This window comes from Peromyscus maniculatus, chromosome 15 (assembly GCF_049852395.1).
Source record: "Peromyscus maniculatus bairdii isolate BWxNUB_F1_BW_parent chromosome 15, HU_Pman_BW_mat_3.1, whole genome shotgun sequence".
Lineage (NCBI taxonomy): Eukaryota > Metazoa > Chordata > Mammalia > Rodentia > Cricetidae > Peromyscus > Peromyscus maniculatus.
This window is the reverse complement of record NC_134866.1, coordinates 554,289-572,500: the sequence shown is the minus strand read 5'-3', so window position 1 is coordinate 572,500 and position 18,212 is coordinate 554,289. Positions and strand designations below refer to the sequence as shown.

General features: G+C 46.4%; 2 protein-coding genes across 4 annotated transcripts in view; both read left to right on the top strand.

The window, feature by feature from the left end:
* Positions 1–7,166, top strand: part of Brd9 (bromodomain containing 9) — a 25,933-nt gene extending 18,767 nt beyond the window's left edge. For all 3 annotated transcript variants that reach the window (XM_006990017.4, XM_006990016.4, XM_016008296.3), the window contains exons 14-16: positions 308–410; positions 2,785–2,952; positions 6,533–7,166. In XM_006990017.4, coding sequence (XP_006990079.1) covers positions 308–410; positions 2,785–2,952; positions 6,533–6,633 — 372 coding nt within the window. In that variant the 3' untranslated portion in view covers positions 6,634–7,166. The remainder of the gene's footprint in view (positions 1–307; positions 411–2,784; positions 2,953–6,532) is intronic.
* A 2,628-nt stretch (positions 7,167–9,794) lies between these two features.
* Positions 9,795–18,212, top strand: part of LOC102910394 (palmitoyltransferase ZDHHC11) — a 29,760-nt gene continuing 21,342 nt past the window's right edge. Inside the window, exons 1-2 of the mRNA XM_016008292.3 lie at positions 9,795–9,910; positions 11,824–12,045. Of these exons, the coding sequence (XP_015863778.1) occupies positions 9,899–9,910; positions 11,824–12,045 (234 nt within the window). The 5' untranslated portion in view covers positions 9,795–9,898. The remainder of the gene's footprint in view (positions 9,911–11,823; positions 12,046–18,212) is intronic.

Here is an 18,212-nt window from a genome sequence, read left to right as displayed (position 1 = left end):
CTGTGGCCTACCTTCCATATTCCCATAGTGTTAATGAATTCCCTAAAAGGTTAGCAAAGGCTGTTTGCTCTTAGTAGAGATTAAAGTTGTCAGAGGTGTGTTGATCTGAGTAGGTCCCTGGACATGGATTTGCACTTCCATTAATAAGCTTAGATTCCATGTTCCTTGGACTGCAGCCTCTAGAATAGTGCTCATTCATGTTACTGAGAGGTGGGCTCAAATTTAGCACATCCTGTTGACTTATGCAGCTGGCATTAGTTGACATTTGTGCTGTCTGTTTAATCACTATTTTTCTCACCTTCTGCAGGTTGGGGACCCACTGGGAGATAGTGGTGGCCCTGTTCTGGATTTCATGTCAATGAAACCGTACCCTGATGTCTCTCTGGATGTGTCCATGCTCAGCTCTCTGGGTGAGGCATCCTGAGCACTATTTTATGTGGTTTCTCACGTGGACTCCATCCCTACCTGTGATGTGTGATGTAGTAAGAAAACATCATTTGGTTTTCTCTGTGTTCACAAGCTGCCCTGGCAAATAACACAGCCAAGAAGAATCTGTAGGGTTAACTTACGACTAGTCAGAACAAGAAATACCCTGGGGCTGTGGTTAGGGCCTAACTGTACCTCAGCACAGGGGACAGTGTCAGAGCCAGAGGACGAGGGCACCCAGGTGATATCTGCTGGTTGCCGTAGGAGTTAAAAACCCAGCTGAGACTTGTGTTAGAAGTACTGTGTAGCTCAGTGTGGAGTGCTTGCTTAGCATGAACAATGCCCTTGGTTCAATTCCTTTTCCCAAAAATACCAAAAACAAACAATAATGCCAAACTAAACAAACCACCAATAAAAGGCACTGGTTTGTAAGACTAGGAAATAAAACTTGTGTGTTTTCTTCAGATTCCCTTGGTCAGACTGCTAGGTTTGGCTGAACAGAAATGACATCTGTCACTGACCCCAGGCAGGTCTGGTGCATGCCAAAAGCCACAATTAGCTCGTCTGACTTGAAGCTGTACTTTTTTGTAGCTGAGATGCTTGGGTTATAAAGCACTTTGGTTTGCTTTTCTTTAGATTTATTCTTCTCAGACCCTGGGGTTTCCATATCCAAATGTGGAAATTCCTGGCTATAATTCCTTCAGTTACCAGCCTCCCATCTTATGCAAGTAAGCTCCCTGGTTAGTGTCCCTCTGTCTGCTGCGGCTGGCCATGCCCTCTGCCAGTTGAGCATCTAAGGGCTCTCCTCTCCTTTGCTCTGATTGTTTCTCAGCAGAGATGCTGCTACCCTTATCTTGGGAAGTCCCACTCAGCTTGCCTGCCCTCTAATACTGCAGGGCATTAGCCTCAGGCACTCTGTTTAGTGCTCTGCCTGCTAACTTTATCTCAGGTATTTGTACCCTGTCACCCCCATGGTTTGGGACATGTTTTCTTGCTGCTTTATAGGTTCACTTACAGGTGTCAGAGTTTATATCCTGGGTGCTAGGTTGGATGATGCTTTGGATTATGGCACCCTGTGCTCTGAGACCAGTAAATGGTTTGAACCCCATAGACCATTCCCAAGTCTTGTTGGGAATGGCCCAGAAACACCTTTTGGGGTTTTGTTTGTTTGTTTTGGGGGTTGGTTTGTTTGTTTTTAACGTTTCATTTTATTTTTGAGATTATAATTACAAAATTTCTTCTCTCCTTTCCTCTCTCTAAACCCTCTCATGTATCCACCTCCACTCACTTTCAAATTCATGGCCTCTTTTCTGTTCTTACATGGGTATAATGAATATGTATATACATATATATTCCTAAACATAACCTGTTCAGTTCATATGGTGTTACTTGTATTATGTTCTCAAGGCTGACTATTCGGCATTGGACAGCCAGTTGGTGTTCTCTTCCCTGTGAGAGACCGCCTCTCCCCACGTCCAGTTTTCCTTAGTTGCCTATAGTTCTTTACGTGAGACTGAGGCCTCGTGGGCTTTTACCTGTCTACTTTGACATGACCATTGTCATCGTCCTTGTTCAGCCCACGTTTGGGCAGTCATGTTGGTGAGACTGTGGGTGTAGTTTCTGATATTATTGGGAGACACAGTCTCCCAGCATGCTCCCTTATCCTCTGACTCTTACAGACTCTTCCTTTTCCATAATGTTCCTAAGGCCACTCTTTTTTTTTTTTTTTTTTTTTTTTTTTTGGTTTTTCGAGACAGGGTTTCTCTGCGTAGCTTTGCGCCTTTCCTGGAGCTCACTTGGTAGCCCAGGCTGGCCTCGAACTCACAGAGATCCGCCTGGCTCTGCCTCCCGAGTGCTGGGATTAAAGGCGTGCGCCACCACCGCCCGGCAAAAGGCCACTCTTAATACAGGGCAAAGGTGGGTCCCTGGTTCCTCTGGCTAAGCTGTGTCCTTTCACAGGTTCAGGGTAGTTCTTTGCTCAGACAAGTCAACCCTAGGCCCTAGTCTGTTCCTAGACTTGGGATCTGGGTGGAGACCCTGCTCAGTGTACTTGTTTGCATACTCTGTCCACTTTTTCTGTTTATGACAGGAGGCCAGCATCAGACAGACACATCTTTCCTGTTGACAAAATTGTCCATAGTGCTGGTGCATTGGGTGGCTGAGATTCAACATGGCTTTCTGCTTGAGTGAGAGAAACTGGGTCTGCTCCCTTGCATACTACCAGCCCTGGCCTGTCATCAATGGGGTTCCCTCTGCTGTGAGCTCCTCCAGCAGCGGTGCTACAGAACAGTTGTGCTCTGTGTCAGGTCTGTGTGTGCCGACTGCATTCACCAGCATTGCACCATTTTTGTCACATAGGGAAAGTGAAGAAGGAGCTGGACCATGATGATAGCCACTTGAACTTGGATGAGACAACCAGGCTCCTGCAGGACTTGCACGAAGCACAGGCAGAGAGAGGAGGCTCCCGGCCGTCCTCCAACCTGAGCTCTCTGTCCACCGCCTCTGAGAGGGAGCAGCACCCTCCAGGTAAGGGCCTCACAGGGGCGAGTAGAGGAGCCTGCATGGCCAAGATGGTGGCCTCCACACAGGGGTTTATTCTGAGAGGTCTACATCCTTGTGCATCTGTAGGGCCAGGACATTTTGTTTTTTATTGTAATTTGTTACCACCTGTCTTCTACCACTCCATATTTTATTCTTTGACTGTATTAATCAATGGAATGTTCATTTTCTATTGGGAGAACATGTAACCGTCCCTGGTGAGGGGTTTCTGTGTTTAAGGAGAGATGAGCCATACCACTAACACTCTAAGTGTCCTAGCTACATGTAGGAGCTCAGGTGTTGGCTCTGTAGTTCCTTGAAAATGCTTGAGCCTGTTGTATGAGTTTCCCCAGATGTGGCACTGACAGCAGCCCAAGGAGACAATTTTACCCAAGTGTGTCTTGGTGAACCAGTGAGTTTATTGGAGTTATTTTTAGGAACATAGGTAAGTCATTCCTTTTGTCTCTCCTTCCATGATGTTCCTTAAGCCTTGGAGTGTGTAAATATGATTATTTTCCTCCATCTGTGACAGATCATTGGACCACTACGCCATATTAATAGTCTTTTTTTATTCTTAAGAACTGAGGCTGACAGTAATAGTGCTCTATGGGCATAAACACAGATGTTTCAAAGGCAGATTAACAGGCATATCATATCCATTTAACAAAGCAATAGTGGTTGCTTCCCTATTGAGACCTGTGACCTCCCCAGACACAGCGTTTGCCCTGGATTACAGTACTTTATGTGCGTTTCTTCCTGTGTTAATTCAGTCAGAAGGTGGGTTGTATTACAGTACTTTATGTGTGTTTCTTCCTGTGTTAATTCAGTCAGAAAGTGGGTTCTTGTACATAAGTCATGTCACTATTCTGTCACTGGTTACACCTGGTGTCTTAGTTACTGTCCTGTTGTTGTGAGGAGACACATGACCAATGAAACATAAAATAAAGCATTTAAAGTGCCAGGCATAGTAGCACTCACCTTTAATTCCAGTACTCAGGAGGCAGAGGCAAGTGGATCTCCATGAGTTCAAGGCAGCATGATCTTTGTGGTGAGTTCCAGGATAGCCAGGGCTACACAGAGAAACTCTGTCTCAAAGGAAAAAAAAAAAATTAGTTGGGGGCTTGCTTACAGTTTCAGAGAATTAGTCTATGATCATCGTGGCAGGGAGTGTGGTGGAGGCGGGCAGGTAGTCATGGCACTGGATCAGTAGCTAAGAGTTTACATCTTCACCCATAGGCAGCAAGCCGAAAGAAAGAGACACTGGGCCTGGCATGGGCTTTTGAAACCTCAGCTCCTAGTGACACACCTCCTCCGACCAGGCCACACCTAATCCTTCACATAGTTCCACTGAGGACCAAACATTCAAACATATGAGCCTATGGGGACCATTCTCATTCAAACTACCACACGTAGCATGTTGGTAATGTGGTTGACAGAGTTCGTAACCAAGCAAGACTGTTGATGACAGTTATCCCCAAGTAGTAGCTAACCTAACACCATCTAGCGCAATGAAAACCACAGCAGGAAGAGAGCTTGTAGCTCAGTCTCAGCCTGATTTCTCCATTACACAGCCACAGTGTGTGTGTCATCAACAGTGGATAGAGAGTACTGTCTCATTCTGGATGCAGCTTACAGCAGCACAGTGATGATGCCTTTGTGGTCTGAGGAGCCTCAGGGGTCTCCTCTCCAACAACTCTGGTGTCTCACCTAACAGCCTTGTGGTTTCTGTCCTAGTTAGTCTTTCTGCTGCTGTGATAAAACACTAGCAACAACTTGGTAATGACATTACTTACTTCATCTTAAACTTCACAACAGCAAGAGAAGCCAGGGCAGGAGCTCAAGGTAGGAATCTAGAGGCAGGAATGAAGCAGAGGCCATGGAGGAATGCTACTGACTGGCTTGCTTTTTCTGGCTTTCTCAGCCACCTTTCTAATACAGCCAGGCCCACCTGCCCAGGGTTGATAGCACAGTAGGCTGGACCTTCCTGCATCAGTTAGCAGTGAAGAAAATGCCCCACAGACATGCTCACAAAGCCAGTCAAAGTTCCTTCTTCCCAAGTGACTCACAGGAACCAGCCTTCATTCAGACTCTTAACTTTGCTGCTTTCACCTTCTAGGTGCTTTTCCAAGTCTGTGAGACACTCAGCCATTACATAATGAACCTTTTTACAGAGAAGGACCAAGATCTTTGAAGACCTACCACAGTCCACTCCAAACAGTTCCCAGGGATCTTGGATGGCTAAAGAGCAACTGAAAAGGAAACATTAGTATAACACAACCTCATCCATTATGTTGTTTCACCAAAACAGTGTGGGGGCAGCATGGACGGAGACACTGTCCATCTAGACCTCCACAGACAGTTGTTTTCCATGGGCTGTCAGCCCTTGTCCTGGAGCACTGCTGCCGTCATGGGCCCCACATAGTCTTGGTTGGGCCAGCCTGTGTTGCTCACTCTGGCATAAGACCAAGGGAATCAGGGCTGCACTCTTGCCTGCCATGCCTGCCACTGGAACTAGATACCTAAGTTATGACAGGCTCTGAGCTAGCGCCACAGCTCTTGTCTTTCCATTGGCCATACTTGACTGTTGAAAGGACCAGATCTGGGTTAAAAAACCAGAAAGAAACCCCCACCCCAAGTATACTTTGTTGTAGGGAGAAATACACACCATAACCTCTGGGGGATAATTGCCCATCCCTAGGATAGCTTAATTTTTTTCATTTGAAGTTTTATCTTCTATGAACTGTTGCTTAGGCTTTAAAGCCTTCCGGCAGCTTACTAACATAGCGTTTGGCTTTCTGTTGGTTTTTTTCCTTGTGAATTCTGGCTTGACACAAATCTTACCCTGTTTGCCTTTGAGTGACTAGATAGACTCCTTTGTTTGCTTTTCCTTTTTCCCATCACCTCTTGATTGCTTTTGCGCTTCAAAATATACATGCTGATACAAGTCATTGACATCCAGCAGAACCTCTTCTTCCCACATGGGCCCCATCCCATCATAGGACTCAGCAAAGCCATTATAGCTGCATATCAATCCTGAGATCTCTGCTCAATCAATGTGATCTCTGTGAATGCGTTACAGTTCAGTCTGGTGAACACTGCCTCTTGCATGCTAGTTTCTTCAGTAATGTCTGTCTTCTCTGTGGTCCTCTAGTCCCTGATATTTGTGGGAACTTCAGCTAAAGATAACCAAGTCTACCTGATAGAGCAAATGCGCTCAGCCTTTAGGGGCTCCTTTCCTTTGCCTCCACTGCCCTTTGTTCTCTTTTGACCTCACATGCATCCTGAAGTATTCTGTGCACAGAATGAATCCTGATCCTTTCAAAGGAAGCCTGGCTGCAGCTGCTGGAAAAAAGACTAAGATTTTTTTATTCTGATCACCTTGTATATCAAGCCAAGTAGAGCCTGAGGAGGTTGCAGGCATCCCAGATTCAGATTGGGATACGAATGCACCTGTGTCTGGTGCCAGGGAGGACATTTCTCTTTTTAGATATCAGTCACAGATGTTGGTTTTATAAGCTTTGCAGATCTGTTTGATGTGCTTAAATGCTGTGTTCTTTTAAACCTACAGGAAGTCCTTCTCGCCTTAGTGTTGGGGAGCAGCCGGATGTCACCCATGACCCTTACGAATTCCTTCAGTCTCCAGAACCTGCAGCTTCTGCCAAGAACTAACTTGTGGACTTTCTAGATGTTTTATTTTTTTTTTCCTAAGTTTTATTTGATACACAGTTTTTGTCACAAAACAGAAACTTTTGTCTCATCCTCTCTGGCATGTAGCAGCCTGAGGAAGATGGTGGCCTGTCTATACTGTTATGTCCACAGTAGAGGCCCAGCAGCACCGAGTGGTGTCCCTTAAGTTCTGAGCAGTGACAATAGAACATAACAAGGGTTGGTCTCTTCTGAGCCCCAGAAACCAAACTTGTTTATGATAATGTGCACAAAGTCATTCTACATGAGTCCTGCACAGCTGTCTTGCAGTTCTCTAAGGGGAACTTGCAGAACAGGCCTTCAGAGGGTAGCTTCTGTTTTCTCTTTGGTCACTTGAGGATGGAGTTGTCTCCATGAAAAATAATGAACCACCCCACATTTTAGAATGAAGTATTCAGAGCCATAAAATGTTTAAAAACTGGATGTATTTGCTGAGTACCTGTTTGTATTTGCAAAATACATGAACACGGGTCCTAATAAAGAGATGCCTAAGGTGACTCTATCATCATCTTGTCTGATGTGATGGTGGGGACACCTGTTGTATCCTGTAGGCCAGTTGGGCATCCTGCTTCTTTTCAGGAATAAAAAAGCAAAGAAGACACCACCTTCACAGGCCAGCTGCAGATGGACATTAAGTTTTGAGGGGAGAAGGGCTGTGGCTGGAGGGGTATAGTAGGTGGCATTCCTGGTATAGGCAAGCAGGGCTGGAAGCAACCGTGGTCTATGGGAGTCCTTGAGATTTGCCACAGTCATTGGGAAAGGACAGAAAACATCTCACCTCTGGATTTAAGTATTAGTTAAATGATTGCAGCTGAGTCTGATCTGAGCCAGGAGCAGCACTTGTTAAAGACTGCCTGCTTCCTGGGACCAATGTCAATGTCCCTTGGCCTTGAGACTGCCACCTCTCTGTTTAGGCTAACTCAGCTCTAGACCAGTGCTCCCATGGAGGGAGACTAGGAAGGTTTACTCTGGGTCTGCAACATCATGTGATGGCACTGCTCTGCTCCAGTCTCCGAGAGGCTCCCAAGCCTAGGCAGTTCTGCAGCATGACTGAGTGGCAACCTCCTAGGAACAGAGATTTTCTTCAGGGCCTTTCTCACTGGCACACTGCCCTAGGTCTTCTACACATGACCAGTGTGGCCTCAGTGTAGTAAGCTAGAATGGGAGCATGGGCTAGCAAAGGGCATTTGGGCTGCACTCTGGAGGTCCATGTTCTGTGGTCCCACAGTAGGAGGACTACACATGAGCCTTGAGAGATGCTGTTGTTTCCTGGGTCTCAAGCCTGAGGTACAAGTAGAGCCATGAGCACACAGACTGTTTTTGACAGTTGGACATTCAGCCATCTTTTCAGAGGAAAGGAAGAGAACCCGGTGCCTTCACTGTCGAAGACCTTTTATCTTTAATTGGTGGCGTTAACACCATAAATCTAAACCATTTACCAGTTATATTATATAACATTTGGTACATTTGTGTTATTACGCAGTCACTACCCCATTAAGTTTCAGGACATTTCCATCACCCTATAAAGGAACTCCATGCTCACTGAGGTCACCAGCTCATTCTCTGGATTTGCCAGTTCTGGGTATTCCACAGTAGTAGGATCTTATATTTGCCTCTCACTGTTTTATCTTGGAGTCCAACCTTACTTAGGTGACCTCTCCTCACCAGATACTGCAGCTTAGCCACTGTTCAATACTGGGTACTGGGGAGGCCCTGGAAGCCAGACATTTCTGGCCAAACCAGAAACTCATAACAGCTGACTAGGTAGGGTACAGGGTGAATCTTCACCCTCGCTGACTGGATGTCACCCATAGGCTTGCCCTGTACCTGCTTCTCACTCCTGGGAAACCATCAACATCTCAGGAAAGGAAAGGTGAGATCAAGGTGTAAGACAGAAAGATAGTTGAAACCCACTTTGCATCTCTTTTAGATTGGAATTTGTGTGTTTGTGTGTGTGTGTGTGTGTATTTGATTCATATATATTCATGAAATCTCACAGGTCAAATGGAAGGTGTGTGTGCAGATGAGAGTTATACAGATGAAGGTGTGTGCAGGTGAAGGTATGTATATGTATGTGTACATGCAGGTAGGGATAAGTATTGGAAGTTTTACCAAGACTAATTTCCAGCCCTGCAGAGAGGTTGTGAATACATCCTGAGAGCCACACAATAATGTGAGGGGAGATGCATTCTGGGAGGCTTACTGTCAACCTTGAGAATCCAGCAGCCCCCAGCCCCAGACTGACCAAAGCAGAGATTCTGAATCCCAAGAGTTACAGTTGGTGCCACACCATACCAGACTGGTTCTTAACCTACTCTGCCCAGTGTCTTCAGTACGTTACAGTCTCTTAATAATGTGCTTCCCATACACTTTGGACAGTGGCTTCAGGTTAGACTGTAGACCCTGGGTACCTGGCAGCAGAGCCAGATACAGCAGCCTTCAGCCACCAACAACATCCTGCCTGCAAGTGGCTTTCTGGTGGTGATGCATGCTACCTTAGAGGTGGCTGTGGATGGAAAGGGATGTATCCCGTCGATCCCATCTCAGTCTCAGGGGTGCATCAGCAGGGAGCATCCACATCATTTTAGGAGTCCACAAATAGAAACTGGACCTTTCTTAAGCTAAAATTTGAGACACTGAGGGAAAAGACTTAAGAAGTATTGTGTTTGGAAATTTTCAGAAGAGCATGGGGCTTCAACTCACCACTCAGAATCCATAGTCTAAGAAACATCACTGGGCCATCCAGACCTATGGCCACCAGAGAGGAGTAGGCTGCAAGCATAAGTGGTCAGGCTCAGAGTTTTGTGTTTCTCCATGAAACGTGTGCCCCTCGGCTTCTACAGCAGAAAATGATGGGGATCAAGTGTGAAGAAGTTGGAGTTGGAAGTGCATATCAGAGAGGCCCCCCCACAAGCTGATGGCCTTCGTTAAGAGATTACAATAGTTTTCTAGTCAAAAATTAGAACCAAGTAAAACCAATTCAGGTGTAGGTGGTGAAGCTGGGCTCTGTCTTCAGAGTCCCATCTACCACGCTACCCATTTTTCTCCCACCTCTGTTCTGTCCCCCAGCCAGCATCAGGTAGTCTCCTTGGTTGCAGGGGCTGTGGCTTTATGAGCTGTGGAACCTTCCTTTGTGAGGTGTTCCGTATCTGCTTTGTATGTGGGAAGGTCCCGCCACTGTTTAATGAGTCGACACTGAGCAGGAAGTGTCTGATCTTTGCTGCTCAACATGCTGAGAGAGGTGAGAAGGCAGAGTAGACAATGGCCGTGGGCAGTGGGGTTTCACCTCGTAGCTCTCTGGATCAGGGCCTCACAGATAGAGATTCAGCCCATCAGAGACCCCAGCTATCATGGGACCTGTTTGGTTTCTGGAGCTGGCAGGATTTCTGTCTGATGAACCTCTCCACGGGGACATACAATGAGATGTCCAAAACTGGGAAGGCTCCTCCTGAGAAATGAGGGTACTGATGGGAAATCATGAACAGGATGGGTGAATAACAGTAGTGTTGGACAGTTCAAAGAGAATTATGGGAGGCACCTAAGGCCGGATGTAAGGACAGAATTCATGACTGTGAGTAACACATGCAGGAAGCTCTGGAAATGTTGGTTGTAGCTGTGTTAGCCATGGCAGAGTCCCACACTGAAACCTACATGAAAGTGGGGGTATAGAAGCAAGAGACCTGAGCCAAAATAGTCACAGATGCTAGAAGCTCCCAGCACCACTGATTCTTGAATCTGAAATCACAGCTCACCAGACTTTGCTGTTGATTGTTTTCCCTTTTGAGTGGCCCACCACCTAGCTCCCAAATAAATCACACACAGAGACCTTTTCATAGTTATAAATGCCCGGCCTTAGCTTTGGCTTGTTTCTAGCCAGCTTTTCTTAACTTTAAATTATCCCTTCTACCTTTTGCTGCTGGGCTTTTTCCCGTTCTCTTACTTCTGTAATCTTTCACTCTTACTCCACAGCTGCTGTGTAGCTGGGTGACTGGCTCCTGAAGTCCTCCTCCTTCTCTAACTACTTCTTTTTTCCTCCCAGATTTTTCCTTCTATCTATTCTCTCTGCCTGCCAGCCCTGCCTATCCTTTCTCCTGCCTTGCTGTTGGCCATTCAGTTCTTTATTAGACCATCAGATGTTTTAGATAGGCACAGTATTCACAGAGTTAAACAAATGCAACATAAACAGAAGTAATACACCTTAAAATAATATTCCTCAGTGAGGGTCACAGACATCCTTAGTCTTCAAATTTTGAGAGGATCAATCATGCTCTTATGAAATGAGTGAATGAAGGGACTCCAGTTCAGATGGTGGGGTGCCACTCTGAGGGAGGCAAGCTGGGGTATTGGCAAGTATCACAGGCAGAATATGGACAGATGCCTGGCAGAAGAGACAGTGTGGGCATGCCAGGTAGCAAGAGGAGGACTCCAGATGTCCTAAGAGCTGTGTGATGCACATGTTTGATGTGGGGAGTAGTGTCCTGTGTGTGTTGAGCTGTATGTTCTATGTGTGGTGTGTAGCTTTGGGTGGTATGTATGGTTCAAGAATGTTCTTACACAGCAACAATATCAAAGTTGAACTTTGGGCCTGTTAGGAAGATGAGGACTCACTTTGTTGGCTCACTGCCTGGGCCCTTTCCTGTAAGATCAGTCTACTGTGCTTTTCCCCTTGTCCCAGCCCCCTTTCTAACATTGTCCCTTCATAGCAGCACCTTTCTAGGAGGAGTATACTGGGCAGTAAGGTCCTAGGGAAATGAATGAATTTGAGTTCTTGTATAGGATGGCCTCAGTGTTGTTTTCTTTATGTATTTTCTGATATTTGTCACTTGAACATTCAGGACAGAATTGTGTCAAGGAGAGAGGTGGGGCTCTAGCCTATCTGACCCAACAACCAGGGGTCTATTCATGAATAACTGTGCCCACAGAGATGGAGTGGACATATCTAGCCTTGTGCCCACTATTTGGGGGGGGGGTGCTGCAAATCTACCTGTCATGTCAGGGATCTCCTTCTAAGCCTAGTCAGCCATACCAACCTGCCATACAGATATCAGCTTTTGGTCCAGGTCCTGGTGACCCCCCTGACAATGGCAAGTGGTATTGCAGGCCACTCATTCTATGCACAGGGACAGACAGCTTTTTGCTCTTTCTGTCTCTCAGATGAACGTCTGTGGCATGAACCGGAACCGGGTCCTCCCAGAAACCCAGGCCAACAATATGAAGAAGATACTACCACGCCCTTTGTCCAGGGTGAATGGCTGGTCACCACCCCTCCACTCCTTCCAGGCAATAACCTGGACCACCTATCTGGCCATGTCCATTGTCACCTTTGGGATCTTCATACCCTTTCTACAAACTAGCTGGAAATATGCTGCCTATGTTGTATCCTTTGTGCTAGTGGGGTGGGGTCCTGGGCTGCCTGCCTCTTGGAGGTGGAGGGGCTTCTGAATGTCTTCAAGAACCCCATCATGCCTAGACCACTCGTTTCTGTGGCCCTGAAGTCAGTCCTGCCACTCCACATTCCTGATAGAAGGGGCTTTTGCTACTGTGAATATAGAATCTGCTAGATACAAAGTGACAGTAGGGGCCTGGAAGTGGTGACCCAAGGAAAGGGAAGCAGCTGCAGACTCCAGTCATATTATCTTTCTTACAGTGCACAGAGAGGCCCCTCTCTGTTGACTCAGAGTAGCTAGATCAATAACAAAAGGACTTTAGGTTGCCGGGCGTTGGTGGCGCACGCCTTTAATCCCAGCACTCGGGAGGCAGAGCCAGGTGGATCTCTGTGAGTTCGAGGCCAGCCTGGGCTACCAAGTGAGCTCCAGGAAAGGCGCAAAGCTACACGGAGAAACCCTGTCTCGAAAAACCAAAAAAAAAAAAAAAACAAAAAAAACAAAAGGACTTTAGAAGCATATGCTTGGCTGCCTCCAGCCCACATCCTGCCAATGTGTTTGTATAGCCCTATAGAGTCTAGGCCTAAGGCATGGAAAGGCCTTTAGGGAAGTGGGAAGTCCATATACTGACTTCTTTGTGGTATGGTGTATATCAGGGTGGCCATTTGGGATCTAGCATCACACTTAGCATCTCATCAGAGAAACCAAGTCCTTACGCGAGGGTCCACATTAGAGCCAGTGCCAATCTGCTGCAAAGTGGGCCTGTGCCCAGAAAATACATCCACAAGCCATAGGCGAGCCCTGGATGAACATCTTGGTGAGAACATAATCTGGCTGTAGGCTCTAAGGGGCACTTTGCTTTGACTGACATTCTGCAGGCCCTGGAGTCAGGAGAACTAGGCAAATATGAGTAGTGGTTAGGAAGGAGGGAGTACAATACACAGGATTGAGTAACTGTTACAAGAGCCAGACCAGATACTGTGATTTCTTGGGGGCTGCTTTGCTGAGACTGGGTATGGCAGTATCTCACAGTTACCCACTTCAGTAGTCAGGCCTGGCTAGTTTTCCATTTTTCATATGCATGTTCAGGGGATATTCTCTAAAAACCTCAGATGTCATAAACTATCACCTGTAAATGCTGTGGTCGATATCAGAGCCTGGCTTTTATGCTCATAACCACCATGCTATCATCTTCCAGGAAAAGCATCTATCACTCATTTCCCAGTGTCCTTATTACCAGCACCCCTATTTTCTTTATTATTTTATAGTGAGTCCTGGGGATTGAACCCAGAGCTCTCACTGTTCCACAGCTTGTAGTGGCAGCACTCTGAAACTTCCTGCAGTGTGGCACCTCTAGGCCTTTGGTTGAAGAAACTGGGGCAGAATATCTCCCAATGTAGCGATGGCTGATTCTTTTCTTCTCAGTGGTAGAGGTTTATCTGTGGGAAGGCTCTTGATAATGAATTCAATGTAACAGGTAAAAAGTTATTCAAATTTTCTGTTTCATCTTATGTTCATTTTAGCAAGTTATGTTTTTCATGAAATTTGAATATTTCTTCTAAAATGTCAAATTTCTTGGATACAGTTATTCACAATATTGCCTATGCTTTTCATTTCATCTCTGAAGGACACAAATGTATTTTGGACAGGTTTTTCTGTATAACCCAGTCTGGCTATGAACTTGTGATGCTCCAGACTCAGCCTCTCAAGGGTTAGATGTGTGCTTCACCACTACATCTGGCTTCAGGACATGTAGTAACGTATCTTCTTTGACTTCCCGTCTTCCTGTCTTCCTGTCTTTCTTCCTTCCTTCCTTCCTTCCTTCCTTCCTTCCTTCCTTCCTTCCTTCCTGCCTGCCTGCCTGCCTGCCTGCCTGCCTTCCTGCCTTCCTGCCTTCCTGCCTTCCTGCCTTCCTGCCTTCCTGCCTTCCTGCCTTCCTGCCTTCCTTCTTGCCTTCCTCCCTCCCTCCCTCCCTCCCTCCCTTCCTTCCTTCCTTCCTTCCTTCCTTCCTTCCTTCCTGCCTTCCTGCCTTCCTGCCTTCCTGCCTTCCTGCCTTCCTGCCTTCCTGCCTTCCTGCCTTCCTGCCTTCCTGCCTTTCTGCCTTTCTTTCTTCCTTCCTTCCTTCCTTCCTTCCTTCCTTCCTTCCTTCCTTCCTTCCTTCCTTCCTCCCTCCCTCCCTCCCTCCCTCCCTCCCTCCCTCCCTTCCTGCCTTCCTGCCTTTCTGTCTTCCTTCCTTCCTCTTCTCTTCCTCTTTTCTTCCTCTCTCCATCCTTCCCCCTTTTCTTACCTGACATTGGATCTCCCATGCAGCCCGCACTCCTCGTGAACCCCCACCCTTCCTGCCTCAGCCTCTCAAATCTGGGATCTCAGGTGAGCACCACTACCCTGACTCTTATAGAGAATCACCTTTACAATTTATTACTTTTCTCTACAGTTGGCCTCTTTTTATTTTTAATTTTTCAGCTTTTACTTTTATTATTCCTTATTTAAACTAACTTCAAGATTACTGTGATGGTCTTTTACTATCACTCTTAAGTGGGAATACAGGTCATTGGCTGCCTCACCAGAGACTTAGAGTTCAGTCTCTGGGCCTTGTAAATGCCTTATGCAACTACACTTTCCCCAAAAGTTTGGAGCCTATGCTGTCTAGTTTTTATGTCAGTTTGACACAAGCTAGTCCTTTCAGAAGAGGGAAGCTTAGTTGAAAAAATGCCTTTATAGTATTGGCCCATAGGCAAGTCTGTGGGTCCTTTTCTTGATTGATAATTGTCGTGGGAGAGCCCAGCTCACAGTGGGCAGTGCCTCCCCTGGGCCAGGTGGTCCTGGATGGCATTAGACAACAGGGCGAGCAAGCCATAGCAAGGAAGACAATAAGCAGTGTTCTTTTGTGGCTTCTGCTTAAGTTCTTGCTTCCAGGTTCCTGTCCTGCTCAAGTTCCTGCCCTGACTTCCCTCAGTGATGGACGGTTACCTGGAAGTATACAATGAAATAAACCCTTTCTTCCCCAAGTTACTTTTGGTCATGATGTTTTTATCACAGCAATAAAAATCATAACTAAGATAGGTCCCATTTCCTGTACTCCTGGAACAGGCCAACGCTAGTTGACCATGTAGTCTTTGCTAGTGGTTGGAGACTTATTTTTAGGGAGAAACTAATGATGCCCTTGGCAGGCACACTGTGAGCACACACACACATCCTGGCAACACACACCCCTATGAACACACATCCTGAAACACACATCATGAGCATATATACCTTGGGTACTTACATCTTAGGTACATTCACCCTGAGCATATGTATATCTTAGTACATATATCACAGGCATACATGCATCCTAGGGGCACGTATGCCTGCACATATATGCAAACACACACATACTTCTCAGATGTAAGCATCCTGTGTACATATATCTCAGGCACACATGCTTCCTGGGAAGACTTCCTCTACCCTGTATTATGCATCCTGGGGACACATATGCCAAGCACATACACACATATCCCAGATACACATACCCTGGGCATATGTACATTCCAAACACACTTGTATCCTTGGCATAACCCCACCCCCACCCCGAGCACATGCCCTTGAATATGTTCACATCCTGGGCACATACATCCCAGACATGTGAATCCTGGACACACTTTTACTCAATCCATCTTGCAACATTGGGTCCTGTTTGGGGAGATAGGATGAGGATGGCCTGTAGGTATCAACTACAGGTACAGTGAATAGCTTCAGATCCCTGTCTGCCCCATGCTCAGGATCCAAATAGGCAGCAACATGCTCTTCCAAAGCCCAGGTTCTATCCAGTCACCAGGATAGAGTGAGCATTTGAGCCATGCAGCACTAAACCATGTAGAAGTTCAAGTATCCACGAGGGAGGGGACAGGAAGCTGTAGTTGCCTGAGTCATGCTCTTCAAACACGCAGCACTCCACCAGCCTGTTCCCTTCTTCTCATCAGGGTGACAAGTGCCAACTCTCAGTGGTGGCCCATCTCACTATACCTAGTATGCATCCCATGAACCCTGCTGTACCCTCCTTGGTCCTCCAGAATCTCCAGACCTTGTTGCTGGCCTACTGAGCCTCCACTGTGTCCTGAAACCCAGACCCTTGCCCTCCAATAACCTCTGCCTTGGTTAGACCCCTCTTTCCAAGAGCCCTCTAATGCCCCAGGTCTGCAGAGTTGGAAAGCAGAGTTAGTGGTTCTATGTGCTCCTCAGTGTAGCCTGTGGGCCTCCCGGCCCCCCGACCATGATGAGGAATAAAAGATGATACTGAAGTCATCAGTCCCATAGCTCAAGCCCTGGCTTCTGTACATGCAACACCAGACAGAGCAGCCTCATTAGATTGTAGCAGGAATCTTAGAAGGTCTTATTAACAAAATCAAACCTGAGGCCAATTATTGGGGTGAATACTGGAAGATCAGAGAGACAGAACAAGCCACAGCTAACCTCACCTGGCCAATTTCTCAGCTGATCTTGTTTCCTCAGACTGGAAGCCTCTGTGTCCTCATATCTGAATGGCTCTCGGCTGAACTGCTGCTCAAAAGCCTGAAAGCTTAACCAGGCAAATGCTTAACCAGCCAAATGCTTCTAGTTTGGTCTTCACGCCTTATACACCTTTCTGCTTTCTGCCTCACTCCCTGGGATTAAAGGCTCACTTTCTGGGATTAAAGGCATATGTCACCATGCTTGGCTGTATCCTTGAACACATGGATTTCTGCCTCTGGAATGCTAGGATTAAAGGCGTGTGCTACCATTGCCTATCCTCTATGTTTAATATTGTGGCTGTTCTGTCTCTGACCCCAGATAAGTTTATTAGGGTGTACAATATTTCGGGGAACACAACACCATCTCACTAGATGTCCTCAGCGTGGGTGGAGAACAGGCAACAATCCAGCAATTTCTAATGTCTCCCAAGAGAACTTTTTTAAAAAACTATTTTTAATTTAACTTTATTTTATGTGCATTGTTGTATTGCCATGGGTGTCAGGTCCCCTGGAACTGGAGTTACAGACAGTTGTGAGCTGCCAGGTGCATGCTGGGAATTGAACCCAGGTCCTCTGGAAGAGCAGCCAGTGCTCTTAACCACTGTCTCCAGCCTCTCCCAAATGTACTTTTATAAGAGTTTTCAAAGCCCAGAATCTAGACAGCTCTGAGTCTTAAACATGAGGATAGAGCCTCTCTGTTTCTTTAGTGGAGCATGGCAGCTGCCAGTCTGATCTTGGCTGAGCATTTCTGAGATGTCAGGTAACCTGTGGCCTGTCAGGTTGACAAGTGTTGGCACAACACACTGTCATTGGGGTGTGGCACCTGTGAGGACAAAGGTCTCTGCACACGCCACTGAACTAGCCCACCTATGCCCTGTAAAGGGGGCTTTCCTTCTCACTCCCTACCTTCATATGGTTTCCTTTGTCTTGTATCTCTCCATCAGTTCTGTGGAATAATGTGTGTGAGACCTATGGCTGTCTTAACAGGGCTACTCAAGGTGTCTTAGGTGAGAAATGATGTTTCTCTCTTAGTTCTGGGGTAGCAATCTAAGATGAGAGTGACCGAGGCCACAGTCTCCTGAAAGGCACTGGAGAGTACCACGTCACCTGGTTCTTGGCCTGGGGATGCATTCTTCTCCCTGTGTTTATCCATCTTCTGTCCTGGTAATTCAGTGTGTTGTGTTTCCCATGAAGATGTTATTTAGTAGTAGTAGTAGTAGTAGTAGTAGTAGTAGTAGTAGTAGTAGTAGTAGTAGTGTGTGTATGTTTGTGTGCGATTGCACTGTAGCACATGTGTGGAGTTCAGAGGACAATTTTCAGCAGCTGGTTCTCTCCCTCTACCGCAGGATCCAGGTTGTAATGCTTATACAGAAAGCTCTTTCAGCTACTTTACCATTTTGTCAGTCTACAGTTCCCATTTTAAAAGGTCTGTGATCATAGTGGATCAGATTGTTCCCATTGGCCTAATTTATCTGGTTTGTGATGACCCTATTTTGAAAGTGAGGTCTGCCAATTTTGGTGTCAGGACATGGATATGTTTAGGAGATATGTACTGCCTCATAATCCCTGTTTTCCTTCTTACTTTTATTCCTAACTTGGCCCTATTTGGCCCTGCATCTTGTCCGGTGGTTCTGTGTTTACTGCAGTGGGCCTGAGCTTGTCTTGCTCT